Source organism: Monodelphis domestica, chromosome 1 (genome assembly GCF_027887165.1).
Source record: "Monodelphis domestica isolate mMonDom1 chromosome 1, mMonDom1.pri, whole genome shotgun sequence".
Taxonomy (NCBI): domain Eukaryota; kingdom Metazoa; phylum Chordata; class Mammalia; order Didelphimorphia; family Didelphidae; genus Monodelphis; species Monodelphis domestica.
Window position 1 is genome coordinate 740911208 of NC_077227.1, and position 15208 is coordinate 740926415.

The window sequence follows — 15208 nt, forward strand, 5'->3', positions numbered from 1 at the left end:
TATGCATGTATATATATATATATTAATTATATAATAAAAATACTGATGTAAGAGATAAAGTGAAAAAATGGTATGCCTCAAATGTATTCAGACTCCATCAATTCCTTCTAAGTGGTGAATGGCTTTTATTGTCATGAGTCTCTTGGATCCTTGCATTGCTGATTGGAGTTCAGTGAGTTGCAGTTGATTATCTTACATTTTTGCTGTTACTATGTATAACTTTCTCCTGATTCTGCTCACTTTACTCTGCATCACTTCATAGAAGTTATTTCCAGTTGTTTTTTGATAATCATCTCGTGCATCATTTCTCATGGCACAATAGTTTTTCATTACAAGAATATGCCACAATTTGTTCAGCCATTCCCTAATCGATGGACATCCCTCCTGTTTCCAATTCTTTGCCACCACAAAAAAAGCCTCTATGAATACCTTTACACAAGAAGATCCTTTTCCTCCATCTTTAGTTTCTTTAGGCTATAGATCTAGGAGTGGCCTTGTTATTTTATAACATCCTTCACATGAATTTCCTTTATTGGAACAATTCATTTTAGTTTCAGAATATGATGGGTAAATGGGAATAGCCCAGGCAGTTCTGGGCTGAAGCATTTTGGGAAATCTTTCATTTCATCCATGAGTTTGGGAGCCCAGCCTTTAGGTTAAGTGGGAGCTATAGACAGCAAAGGTGAGAGGTGGGAGTTTGAGGTACCAATGCCCATTGGTGGCTCTCCACAATGAAAGTCTTTTATTCAAGTTGATTTTCCTTCTCTTTTCTCCAGGGAAACTGCTATTACCATGGTCACATCCAGAATGAAAAGGATTCCATTGCCAGCTTCAGTCTGTGTAGGGGGCTAAGGTGAGAACCTGGGTTAGCGGGATCCAATAGGCCATTGCAATACTGCTGCATGCCCTCAGCCAACTCAACTCTATAAGTATTTATTAAGTACCTACTGTGTACTGTGAGGGAGGCACCAGAATAAAAAGGAAAGCTGTCCCTAACTCCCAGGAGCTTACAGCTAATATTTTATATACTTCTAAGATGTTTTACTTCATAAAATGCAAACTCTTTGAACCCTACCTTTCATCTTTTGGCATCCTGTGCCCAGTGCTTGGCCCAAAGCAAGTGCTTAACTAACATGGGTTTTTTAATTAATGAATGAGTCAGAGGGAGGGGGAGTTTACTACATGTGAAACCATAGAAAGAGATAGAGATGTATATATTCTACTTGTGTGCCATATATATGAACATCTCATACAAATACATCATAATATACAGTATATAGTCATTCTAGAATATATAATATACTGTTCTATCACACATACATGATATATATAGTATTACATATAATGACAGGTAATCATGTAATATATACATACATAAATGAGTTATTGATTTATTATATATTAGTTACTAATACTATTTTTCATTTGCTATAATCTTACTTCTATTGAAATTGATGGTTATTTATTCCATAATTATACATATAAATATAAAATTTGAAGAAGGAGGGAGAGTGCAGTACTAACTGCAGAGATCAGCAGGACAAGCTGCTGGTGGAAGATAGTACATGAATTGACCCTGGAAATAATCTAGGGGTTATAGAGACAGGCAAAGAAGGAGAACATTCCAAAACTGAGAGGCAAACCTGTGCCACGATCCAGAGAGGGGAAATGGAAAACCAAATTTAGGGAACTGAAAAACAAGTCAGTTTGCCAGCAGTATGGAGAACAGGAAGAGGAATGATGGGCAACAAGATGGTGGTGGAGAGGCAGGGACTGGGGTTCCATTCTGCCCATTTCACATGAGATTGGTATATAGCCTCTTCTCCCAGGGACCCTTAAAGATTGAATGAATGAAAACATTTACTAAGAGGTTTTTACATACAAAGCATTTTGCTATGATCTACAAAAAATAACTGACATCACTCTTTTGAGCTCACATTTCAGGAGAGGGAGATAATACATCTCTAGGAGGTATCCACTCACTGTAAGTCAGATGGAAAAGCCCAATAATACTTAGGATGTAGCCACAAAACAAATCCCTAATGTGTCTTCTTTGTTGTTATTTCTGTTAATAAAACAATCACCCATATTTGTTAATGAGCCATTTATTTGTACCAAGGACTTCAGTCATAATAACCCTCTTTGCTGGATTTTTAGTTGCTATGATTGCAGAGGGTGTAGTGGCTTCAGTAGCTAGGGAGGCAGTTTTCATAGTCTTCATCTCCACACTTCCTCTTTCTCCCTCAGAGTGCCTTGATTTTTCAGCAGGGCCACTATGCAGAAATATGGGAATTGGATGAGAGTTGTTGACTGTGCCAGGAAGAACAGTGTAGAACAATAAGGAGATGACAGTTTAAGAAAGAGGACACAACTTATCACATTTCCAGGTTTTCACAGATAAGAATCTCATTTATGAGATTTTCTAGCATGCACTTAAAGACCCTGGCTTTTACCTGGTCTGGGCAGCTGGGGTTTTATCCTAAAATATCAAAATTAAGAGATTACAAGAGATAATAATCAAATATTCCTTCAATCAGTAGAAACGACTAAGCATAGTCCAAGTTAGCAGGGGTCATTTATTAAAATAGAAAGGAACAGGATGGAGGCTCCCTCCCGTTTTGTGACTCCATCTCTTTATGACCACAAACATAGTAGCCTGTTCTCAGGCTATCCTCCTCCAGTAAGAGCCTCCTTTAAAAGGCCTTAAAGTGTCTCTCTCCTAATGAAGCCTTGTATCTCAAGTTTTGAATTCATTACCTTCTTCCCCCTTGAATGGTCTAGTTTAAAAACTTGGCCTGCCTGAAGGAGTCCTTTGTCCTATTTGCCCCTGGCATGTGATATGATGTTTTGCCTTGGCTTCCAGGCTTGCTATTCCAGCTCTGTTAAAGAAATCAGACTTGCATCCTCTACTCTCTTATCTTCCAGGGGCTTCTTCAAGTACCGTAATCAAACATATCTAATAGAGCCTCTTAAAGACAGTGACCTAGGTGCACATGTCATACTAAAATATGAAGATCCCAACCTTGCAAACCAGACCTTTGGAGAAGACAACTCAAACCAGAAGCACATCCTCACCCGGAACCCTCGAGCAGTCTCAGATCCAAATGTGAGCCCATCTTTCAAAATGACATATCCTCATGTCCTTCACCCTGTCTCCACCACTCCGTCTCCCACATTTTTTTAAACCAAACCAGATAGCAACTCTGTGAAATGCTGATTGTCTGAATAATTTTTGAGGTGTCCCCTGACTGACTCATTTTTTGACTGCACAGTCTTTCCCCACTTAATATTATTATTGATATTTTAGAATTTCAATAATCCATATTTTTCAGTCTGTTTCTCAATTTAATTTTTCTTAATACCAACAGAATTTTCTTACATCTCCAAAATACATCAGCCTTTTCTTGGTTCTGGACAAAGCTTTTGTAAGTATAAAATCTATTAACATTTCCTAGATAGCTTTGAGCAGCATCTTCATTAGGAATCAAGAGTGTGATAGAGTGATGATGACTATGGCTAACATTTTAATCTTGATAAAAATATAATAAGAAAATGATAGTGGAACAGAACAAGATTATAAGAATAAAGACTGTTATTTCATTGGTTTAAAGGGAACTCCCATATGAGGAAACTCCATTCCACATGCAAGTGGGCATCTTCACTCCAACCTGTGTAGTCTGAGAGTTGCCCAGAGCTTTAATGGGTTCTGTCCATTAAGTGCCCAGAGACAAATAGCTTGTTCAATGAGAGATGAGTCTAGAGCAATGGTCTTTCTGCATACAAAGACACCTTTTTCTCCAATGTAGAGCATTACTGCTCCAAAGAATCATGGTACAGTGATTTTCAGTCCTGGTCAGAATACTTCTGAGTGCTGGATTGTTTTCTCACTCTCAAGTGCAGGAAGGGCATCGACAAACTGGGCAGCTTCCAGCAGAGAGCAATAAGGATGAGAAAGGGTCTGGAGTTCCTCCTATATGAGGATCAATTGAAAGAACTGGGGGTATTTAGCTTAGAGAAGACTCAGAGGAGACTTGAAAACTGCCATGTAGAAGAAGGCAGTTAGGTGGCACTGCAATGGATAGAGTGCCAATCTGGAGTAGGGATGAGTCATCTTTGTGAATTAAAATCTGGCATCAGACACTTACTAGTTGTATGAACTTCAGCAAGTCATGAAACCCTGTTAGTCTCAGTTTTCCAATCTGTAAAACTAGTCTAGAGAAGGAAATGGCAAACTGTAGGAGTAAAAATGAACAAATACTCCTAGTATTTTAAAAATATATAAAATTTTTAATGCTAAATCCAAAGAGAGGGGAAAGAAAAGATGTTCTTTTAATCAAATAAGCAGAGCAAAGAGAGCAACCTGCAACACTTTACCAAAAGCTCAAGCTCTGAAAAAAAAGCTCCACAGCACGGGTCTCAGCCAAATTTATCTACTAATCATCCTTACTTAAAATGAGGATGTAACTTAAAAGGATGCTGGGAATGTAGCTCAGGTGTTGCAAATTTTCCATCTGCACAAAACCCTCCAATATTTCGCTAAGAAAGCCCCAATGAGTTCCTTTCTAGCTCATTTTGCAGATGAATAAATGGATGCAAACAAGGTAAAGTGACTTTCTCATGGTGTCTGAGGTAGTATTTGAACTTGGGGAAATGAGTTCCAGAATCTAGGCCCAGTACTCTATCCACTGTGCTGCCCAATGTCCTCAGGAGCTTGATACCTGGAAGACTGACCAAAGTTGACTAAATCTCCTCATTTGTAAATGAGGAAGGTGTGGGAGCTGGAGGTACTTGAATTGAATGGTCCTTCTGTATTTTCCAGTTCTAAATCTATGATCTTGTAGTCTCTGATCCAGTGGATAAGATGAAGTCACTCTGTGAAAGGTCTTGAATCCTAGGCAGAAGAATGGGAACTTCACTTGGGAGAAAATAGAAAAAAAACTAGTTGATTTTGTCTCTACATCATCTTCAGTTTTCTCCTTTTTTTGTTGTATTAATCATAATTTTACCTACTTTAATTTTAGTATGATATACACAAAGGCAATCAGACATCAATAAGAAACTTCCTTTTTAACGTGATCAATCTGCTCAATGTGGTAAGTTTCTATTTCCCTGGTTAAGTTGTATACCTACTGGATTCTGGGACTTTCTAACGATTATCTGACCAAGGAGGGAGGAACCCAAGAATAAGGATTTAATAGAATCAAGGTATCTTTCTCAGTCCAAAGTCTCCGGATCACCTATCCAGAGAATCTTGAAACAAATATCCTGGGGAAAGAAGGTACAGAAGATGCCATTCCATTGTACTCTAATATTAATGGCTCCATCACTTTTAAGCACCTATATTGTGTTTGGTGAAGTGATAAACTTTGAGAAACACATACAAAGAAAGAAGTAAGGAAATAAAGATTTATTAAGTGCCTCCTATGTGCCAAGCACTATACTATATTTCCTATCATTCTATCCAGGGATAGAATGAGAACTGGGGAGAAAGACTAAGAGAGATACAGAACTAAAGAGAGACTGAGAGAAAGACAGTGAGATCATAGAAATTTACCCAAAACTTACTAAAATAGAAGAGAATCAAATAATCAATCATTTCAGAATTGCTGTCCACCTAGTGACTGGATACAAGGTACCTCCAAACAAGTCAAAGTCAGCTTTTCCCGTTTTCCCCAATTCCTGTTTTCAGCTGGATAAATTGTTCCTGAGCTGTGGATGCTCAGATATGTGCAAAGAGATGCATTGCCCAGGTCCTCAGTCCTACAAGGCTTCACCCACATGGATTGTTGCTCTTTCCATAGATCTATAATACCTTGGATGTTCATGTGGCCTTGGTGGGCCTGGAGATCTGGTCAGATACCAATAAGATTAATGTGGTACCAGAAGTAAGAACCACATTCAGCAGATTCTTGAATTGGCGCAACAGACAAAACCAGAAGAAGTGGAAGAAGTATGACCATGTTCAGCTGCTCAGGTGAGGGTGCCTCGGAGAGGGAGGCCAGTTCTGCCCCCCATCAGCTCTTCTCCAGCTTTTCACAATGCCTGTTGTTCTGACATTTGGCATTCGGGTCTTTGGGTTTATGAGACTTTGCAATTTGAAGACTGGGAAGGGAGATGTGATCCTCTACTGTTGCAGGACGCCAGGAGGCCTCAATCATGGGCATTCTGTTGCTTCCTGGGAACTAGTCCTCTGAGGTTACCAAGGCCCATGGCGCTAGAGGTGTGTGGCCTTAGAGGGCTGGAGGTTCTTAAACAAGGGTACACCTTCTGCAATACCACAGATTCATGAAAGCCTAGATAAGAAAACTGATGCTGAGGAGTGTCAATGATTTTCTTTCTTTTTTTAAACTCTTACCATCCATCTTAGAATCAATACTGTATATTGGTTCTAAGGCAGAAGAGTAGTAAGGACTAGGCAATGGTGGTTAAGGGACTTGCCCAGGGTCACACAGCTAGGAAGTGTCTGAGACTAGATTTCAACCCAGGACTTCCCATCTCTGGGCCTGGCTCTCAATTCAATGAGTCTCCTAGCTGCCCCCTGTTAATGACTTTCAAAAGAGGTGTGTGTGTGTGTGTGTGTGTGTGTGTGTGTGTGTGTGTTATACATATACATATATGTATGTTTACATGGGCATATATACATATACAAGTATATAAACTTAGAATAAACACTTACCCTGCTTGGGCTTCAGTATTCCTTCTACAAAATATTTAGGTTGGATGAAATGACCCCCAAGTTCTCTTCACACCCCGCCAACCTAGAGTCTGTGTTGCTTTGCTCAAATGAGTAAATAGCCCCAGAGCCAAGGATGGTTATCTGCTCATCTCTCTCTTTTTACACAGTGGGATTGGCTTCAGAGACAAACAGGTGGGGTTGGCTGCCTCAAACTCCATGTGCAGTTCAAGTTCTATCTCAGTGATCGAGGTTTGTACAGGGTGGAATTCCAGGGCCTGTTTATTGCCTTCCTTATTAGAGAAATGTTCCATAAACAGAAGATGTTTAGTAAATATTTGTGGAAGGAAGGAAGGAGAGGAGGGGAAGAAGGAAAGGAGGAAGAGAGGAAGGAAGAAGGGAAGGAGGGAGGAGGGAGGGAGGAAAGAATGGAGGGAGGGGAGAAGAAGGGAGAGAAAGAGAGGAAAAGGAAGAGAAGAAGGGAGGGAGGAAGGGAGGAAAGAAGGGAGGGAGGAAAGGAAGGAGGTTCCTCAAGGACTGGAATAGTTTGATGTGGGAGTGACTAGAAGGAGAAGGAACAAAGAAGCCTGGAATGGATTAGGCAAAAAAGCTCCTATCCATACTACTTCTACTGGTCACCTCCAGTGCAGGTATGCAATGCATTTATTAAGCAGTTACAGAATGCACAGCAGTGAACTAAGGGCTACAGGAAAGATCACACTGAAAGAAGGCATATTCTATGTCAGGTACTCAGTGATTATCTAATTGACTTGAAAAGAGATAGTCTAGGACAATGGCAAGTGTTCTGGGTTTTAAGCTAGAAGACCTAGGTTCAAAGTTTCTTTGGATTCCCTGAAAGAACTTGGGCAAATTATTTCAATCTCAAGACATCAACTGTAAAATGAAGAAGTTGGGACTAGATGATCTCTCCGTTTCAAGTACATAAAAGCTAGATTTGGAGCTAGAGAACAAAATGCTCAAATTTAGCCTCTCCTATTTACTACCTGTATTACTTTGGGCAATTCACTAAGATAACTCTCAGCTGGAGGAATTGAAAGTTAGTGAAAGAGCAACAGTTATAGGATCAGATGACCTGGACTTAAATTTTGCCTTTTCTACACAACCTTTCCTGGCCTCAGTTTACTCACATGTAAAATGAGAGCGTTAAATGAGATGATGTTATGAAATCTCTTCTATATAGAATTCTGTAATCTTAAAAATTATTATTTTTCAAAATGGGAAATATTTATCAGATGATGATAACAATAACTTACTTTTCCCCATCAAAAAATGGGCCTACATTTTGTGAAATTTTCACTTTTCAGTTTAAAAACTTTTGGTAAAAATAAATTCTAGTAAACCCTATAATTCTATAGCAGTACAACCCCAAATCCAACATTCTTTCTATCAAACCCCAAGGATGGGAAGGGAATTCAGTTACATTTTATTTTTTTTTCCTTTTTTAAGGGGAAGTTGTCTAGTTGCTTCCATTGTGTCAAACTCTCCATTATCCCATTGGGATTTTCTTGGCAAAGATACTATTTTGCCATATCCTTCTCTTGTTCATTTTACAGAAGAGAGAAATGGGGTTAAGGATTTGGCTAAGATCATAGAGCTAGTAAATATCTGAGACAAAATTTGAATTCAGGAAGATGAATTTTCCTGATTTCAGGTCCAGAATGCTCTCTACTGTGCCACTTAACTGCACATCCTGGGAAGGGATGCAGATAATAAACATTTCTATAGTATTTACTATGTATAAGGCATTATGTTTAAAATGTTTTATAAATATTATCTCATTTTGATCCTCACAAAATCCCTGGGAGGGAGGTGCAGTTATTATCTCCATTTTTCAGTTGATTCTATAGCTAGGAAGTGCCTGTGACTGGATTTGAACTAGTCTTCCTGACTCCAGACCCAGATCTTTGTGTACCTCTAAGATTGCTTTCCTGTCTAAATCTATGAACCTTTGATCATGCCCACAAACTATTACGAAATAATAAATAGCTTTCTTCTTTTCCTCTAGGCTTGGAGAAAAAACAGTGTGTCACTAGCCGGGGTGATGTCTCATGAGTTGGGTCATGTCCTTGGAATGGCCGATGTGCATTTTAAAACCATATGCCCATCTGGAAGCTGTGTGATGAACCAGTACTTGACGTGAGTCAGTCTCACTACCTGATAAGAGAGGCAAAAACATCAGTGAGGGGGAGTTTGGGAGATGGAGTGTCCCAAAGACAGGCTAAGGAAATAGGACCAGGAGACTAAAGAAATGTGCTAGTCCCATCTTGATTGCTTCCTAGGTGCACAGATTGGGGCAAGTCCTTACACTCTCTGTGTCCCAGTCTTCTCTTCTCTATGAAGAGGAGTATACATAGTATGCTAGTTTAGGGTTAGGGTTAAGGCCCCTTAAGTCTATGATAAGTGACTTGCCCTGGGTCACAAAGCTAGTAAGTGTCTGAGACCAAATCTGACTTCAGGAGGAGTCTTTCTGCATCTAGACCTGATGCTCTCTCCACTATTGTGCCACCTAGCTGCCTACCCTATGATCCTATCAGCTACCCTGAAGAGTTTGAACAGATTCAAATCCAAAGTGAAATTGAGTTCCTTTTATCCATGAGATCCCTTTGTACACAAAGTGCAGCATCAGTAGTTCATGGTTCATATTTACTCACATAAACCCTTAAGTAGGGCCAAATAAAATGTCATGGAGTTAAGCCATCAGGCTAGCTAACCTATTATACCCATAGAACAAGTGAGACACACCCTAGAACCCTACACAGCATCTTTTTATCTCCTGTATCCACAGCTCTAAATTCCCAAAGGATTTCAGCGAATCCTCCCACAAACATTTTAAAAACTACCTCTTATCTCAAAAACCAATGTGCCTTCTCCAAGCACCAGCTCCAGAAGACATAATAACCAATCCTGTCTGTGGGAATAAACTCCAGGAAGTTGGTGAAGATTGTGACTGTGGGACCCTCAAGGTATCTCTCAGTTTTTCTTCCATTTTTTTTTCTGTTTAATTTGGCTTTTCAAAAGGGTCTAGTAATTGTGCTGTTAAAGATGGTGGTATTGACCAAAGAAAGGTAAAATCCATTTCTTGATTGCAGGGACCTTTCTAGCAATGACCTTATATTCTAAAGGGGGAGAAAACAAGCCCATAAATACATCTATTCTATATAGTGGTGTAAATGGAAGCTAATCTCTGAGGGAAGGAGAGTGGAGGGAAGGAAAGAGCAGAAGAGGAATTGGGTGTTATTGAGATGAGTCTCAAAGGAAACCAGAGAATCCAGCAGGCAGAAGAGGGGAGGGAATACGAAAGAACATGCCAGGCAGGAACAATAGCAAATTCTTTTTTCCCCCAGCTTTTAAACATAATTTAATTCATCTTTAAATTATTTTAATAATGAATTTCCACATATGTTTTCTGAAGTTAAATGATTCATGTTATCTCCCTCCCTGCTTCCCTCCCCCATCCTAGAGCTGACAACCAATTTAAGCTGGATTGTACATGTATTATCACACAAAACATTTCCATATTATTCATTTTACAAGTAAATAATTTTATAAAACCACAACCCAAATCATATACCTAAATAAACAAGTTATAAATCATCTATTTCATCTGTGATCTTATTCCAATAGTTCTTTTTCTGGATGCTGATAGCATTATTTATCATAAGTCCTACAGAATTATTCTGTTTCATTTTACTGCTGATAGTTGCTAAGTCTATCACATTTGATCATCCCACAATATTGCTGTTATTCTGCACACTGTTCTCCTGGTTCTGCTCATTTCACTCTGCATCAGTTCATGAAGGTCTTTCTAGCTCATCAATTCATCATTCCTTAAGCCCAACAGTATTCCATCACTACCATTTGCCACATTTTGTTCAATTGTTCCCCAATGGAAGGGCATCCCTTTAGTAAGAATAATTCAAAGGCAGAAAGGTGAAGAATGGTGTATTAGGTGAAAGGAAGAATGATAAGGCCAGTGTCACAGGATCATAGAATGTGTGAAGGAGAAAACATTGCAAGAAGACTGGAAAGATATGAAGTGTTCTTTTAAAGGAGATAGTCAAGGAGGATGTATGAGTCATGTAAAAAAAAAGACTTCTGAATGGTAGATTAAGTTTTTTTTCAGTGAAGCACAAGTAAAGATTCCCAGGATCCAGGTTCAAGTCCCATGTGGCATTAACTATCTCTATGACCAAGTCGTTTAACTGTCCTCAGCCTCCCTTTGCTCTGTCAAATGATAGTTGGACTAGATGACCCCTGAGGTCCCTCTAATCTCTTGATTGCTAAGCCCCCAATGTTAATGTCCAAGACAGAAACGCTCTAGTTGGGAGAAAGAGAAATAATTCGATTTCTGCCTTTGTGTTTGTCTAAGGAATGCACAAACCCTTGCTGTGATGCAAAAAGCTGCAGATGGAAGCCTGAAGCCCAGTGCGAAGGAGGCATAGCAAGACATGCAAGGTAAGAACAGCTCTTGTTCTTTCCTTTTGTTTTATTTGTCATTTGTTAAAATGACAAATATTCAGGAGATGACTGTTTTTTTTTTTTAAACCCTTACCTTCCATCTTGGAGTCAATACTGTGTATTGGCTCCAAGGCAGAAGAGTGGCAAGGGTAGGCAATGGGGGTCAAGTGACTTGCCCAGGGTCACACAGCTGGGAAGTGGCTGAGGCCAGATTTGAACCTAGGACCTCCCGTCTCTAGGCCTGGCTCTCAATCCACTGAGCTACCCAGCTGCCCCCGATGACTGTTTTTTTAGTCAGTGTGTCAATGTGTTGATTAGGCTGGCATTTAACCAGTAAATTGGTTTTATATGATCCTCTCAAAAATAAAAAAAAAAACAGGAGGTTCCTTCAGGCTGGTCTAGCTGGTCTATATATGCAATTTGGGAGCTCATAATTCAGTTGCTCCCTTGGACACCCAAGACATTTCTGATTGGTGAATAGATAATAAAGAGGTGGATTTATTCCCAGCGGTGTGACCCTGGGCAAGTCACTTGACCCCCATTGCCTAGCCCTTACCACTCTTCTGCCTTGGAGCCAATACACAGTATTGACTCCAAGACAGAAGGTGAGGGTTTAAAAAAAAAAGAGGTGGATTTAGAGACCTCAATTCCTCCCTCATTATTTCATCATAGGAGATGCCAACATAAGGAAAATGCCAGTACATCCTTTCACCAGCCATGTGGCTGGCCCATTGTTCTTTCAAATGAGTCAAAATTTAATTTCTGATGATAAGCCATGTCTTTTGTCCTTTTAAGGTATTATTAAAAGATAAAAGGCCCCAGCCTCATATGATAGCTTGGGGGTCTAGGTATAATCTGAGCTTAGAAGCAGGCTGTTTCAGCCTGACTTTGGGAGGCTAAGGGGAATTTCACATAGAAACATTATCAATGAATAATATAATTCAATAATCATTTTCCTCTAACTTTCTGCTGATTGACAAGTTGTCCAACTCACAAAGTTGTAAGGGGTAAAAATTAGGGTTGTTGACTGAATTTATTACAATAGTGGTCACCAGGGGTTAATTCAATCCAAATAAATTGCTCAAGTTAGTTTGGGATTTTTATGGTGGTTTAATTACAATAGAAGGAAGAAATTAAGAAGAAAGAGAGGAAAAGGAATTGGACTGCTCTGGCAAGCCAGATAGAAGTTCAGAGGCATCGGCCAAGGGGCCTTCTCAATTGAGCTTGGCTTCCAGTCACGAGGCCTCCTCTGAGATGAGGGGCCTCCTAGGGGGATAGCACTTTAGGAGGTAAAGGAAAAAAGGAATAAGCCTAAACCACTCACCAAGCACACTAAGAACACCACCATGAGCTCCCAACACTGAAAGAGCCCAACATCTCCGCCAGAGAGAGAGAGATCTGAGAGAGGAAGTGACGCGAAATATGTGGACTGTTCTTTGCATCACTTCCTGCATCTCACATGTACCAATGGTAGCTTAACCTTGACTTAGGACAGCCCAGGGGGGATCTGTCAGTTGTTTCTTATTTGTCACTTGCTAGCACATGTCAGTCACAGGCCATCCTCCCCAACACTTAATCCTTAAGTAGGGGTGTAGACATTCCTGGTTCTAGGATTTTAAAGACTAATCAAGGTGGAAAAAAATCTAAAATTCAGAAAGCCAGTAAATGTTGGAGGCAGGATTTGAACCCCGGTTTTCTTGACTCAAAGGTGACTTTTCTGTGCACTGAACCATGGCTGCTTCCAATGCATCAATAATACCTAATTTCAGGAACCCAAGGATTGGGGTTTGGTTGCAGTTTCTATTTGTCCTCTCTTTCATAGGATAACTTCATCTTCAGCCCCTACCAAGGCTATAAATGAATCAAATTCATTTATTATGCAAATACAATGTGCCTTGTACTATGCCAAGAACAGAGGCTATTCCTCAGAGCTCTTGCTCTGAAGGAACTTCAATTCTAATACAGGGAGTTTATACATAAAGGGGAATGCTGAGCAACCAAGCAGGACAATTTTCAATTGGAAAGACATAAGGATGGTATGGATCCAGGGGAAGAGATCCAATGACAACACTCATTTGATTTTGGTTCCTGAACAAGAAAGTGGGAGGGAGGTGGGCATGGGAATAATGGATGGATTTGGAACCTCATATGGACTTAGCTCCAATTTCACCACTGCCCAATTTAACCCTACTCAATCTCACCAACTCCTACCACTTCTATTGTCTACTTTCCCTTGACTTTGTTAATACAATAGGGCTTCTTTTCTTAAACCTTACTTTCTGTCTTGGAATCGATAATGTGTATTGATTAGTTAGGCAATGGAGGTTAAGTGACTTGCCCAGGGTCACACAGCTGGGAAGTGTCTGAGGCCAGATTTGAACCCAAGACCTCCCATCTCTAGGCCTGGCTCTCAATCCACTGAGCTACCCAGCTTCCCCCAGTGCTTCTTTTTAAGCAACTAATATATTCCAAAACTCTTTATGTAATTGGAAAATTGTGCATGATCACATTCCCCATTATTTAATAAGTATTTCTTATACGAACATAACTGGGCACTTTCTGATTTTTCTTAGATCTATCAGAGTTACCAGCCTCACTACTCCTGGACTTTGGGACTATTATTAACAATGAAATAGCAAGAAAAGCTCTGCTCTGACACAGACATGACTTGTTACAAGGGAGAACTCTAGACAAGGAATGATGAGGAGTGAAATAATGTAATGGCTCACATGAATGCTTCTCAGAGCAAGAATGAGCATAGTTGGCAAACTGCTGCACTGTCTGCCACTTGGGAAAATGGAAGAAATTTAGACCCTATTTAAAGTCTTTACTTTGCATAATTTATTTATTTATTTATCTATTTATTTATTTATTTATTTATTTATTTTTCTAATGCCAGTTGTGTAGAGCTGAACTCACATGTATTGAGTTGGTGTAAAGCGAGGTCCTGTTGTATCTTTCTTTTATCCAACTATTTACATATTGTTTTCCTAACTAGAATGTGAGCTTCTTGGGGATAGGAACTGTCGTGAGCAAACGTTGGATGGGTATATTTTTGTTTTGTTTTCATCTTTCTCTAGATCTCTAGCACTTGGCACATGGTAAGTGCTTAAGCAATAATTCTTCATTGACTGAGGGCGTGAGGGAGAGAGGAGGAATTATGATATGAAATGGTTAGGACAACAATTCTATTTCTTTAGCCTAAGCAAAACGACAGCTGTCAATAAGAGAGGCAGGAGTTCAAGTTCTGATATTCTTATCTCCATTTTCTAGACGAAGAAACTAAGGCTGAGAGCTGAAGGAGCTTATTTGCCTAAAGCCACAAAATCCATGTAAGAGAGGATGCAAGATGAGAACTCCATTTCTTCTAAGACCAATGCTATTCGTCATACTATGGTTTCCCTTCTGGGTGATGAAGAGGCATTATTAGTGAAAATAAGAAAGAAATGAATTCAATGTGCTTCTGTTCCTTTATTCTTTGGAGTACGCTTGAGGTCCATTTCTTGAATGCTCATAAACAAATCTTTATTGTGATTCCAATGATAGATCTATGTACACCTTTCATATATCTTCCATAATCCCTTGTGATAGTAGGTCTGTGATGATTTCTTGTGATCTGTCTATATTTTTATGTGACTATTGAAGAAGTCGGCGGTGGTGGTGCCTTGCTCTCCATCTATTTCTTCTAAGATTTAAAGCTCATTAGATAGAAAGTAAACTCAAAAGAAAAGCAAATTATAGACATAATGAATAAAAAAAAATCATGTGCTTGAGGATTTCCATCCTCATCATTATCATCCTCCAATAAAATGAAAATCAAATATATTTATTAAAGATGTTTGTGTATTGCAGTCCTTTCTTTTTTATTTTTTTTACTGCAGTCCTTTTGCAAAGAATACCTCCATTTTCTGCCTCTTCTTAACCCCCTCCTGGTCCCCTGCCCCCAGCTGCTATCATTTATGCAACTGGCTCCCTGCCCCAGCCAGGGTGTGTCTCAGAGTATGCTGTCAAAACTCGCTTAGGATACGGAATGCTTGAATCCCCAAGTGTAGCCAA

The 15208-nt window shown here is 39.5% G+C and overlaps 1 protein-coding gene across 1 annotated transcript in view; it reads left to right on the forward strand.

Moving 5' to 3' along the window:
• The window catches only part of ADAMDEC1 (ADAM like decysin 1), a 29313-nt gene extending 14345 nt beyond the window's left edge, over positions 1–14968 (forward strand). Inside the window, exons 6-15 of the mRNA XM_056819001.1 lie at positions 777–853; positions 2926–3106; positions 3369–3425; positions 5022–5093; positions 5802–5974; positions 6844–6925; positions 8700–8830; positions 9480–9657; positions 11064–11149; positions 14426–14968. Of these exons, the coding sequence (XP_056674979.1) occupies positions 777–853; positions 2926–3106; positions 3369–3425; positions 5022–5093; positions 5802–5974; positions 6844–6925; positions 8700–8830; positions 9480–9657; positions 11064–11149; positions 14426–14438 (1050 nt within the window). The 3' untranslated portion in view covers positions 14439–14968. The remainder of the gene's footprint in view (positions 1–776; positions 854–2925; positions 3107–3368; positions 3426–5021; positions 5094–5801; positions 5975–6843; positions 6926–8699; positions 8831–9479; positions 9658–11063; positions 11150–14425) is intronic.
• The last annotated feature ends 240 nt before the right edge of the window (positions 14969–15208 follow it).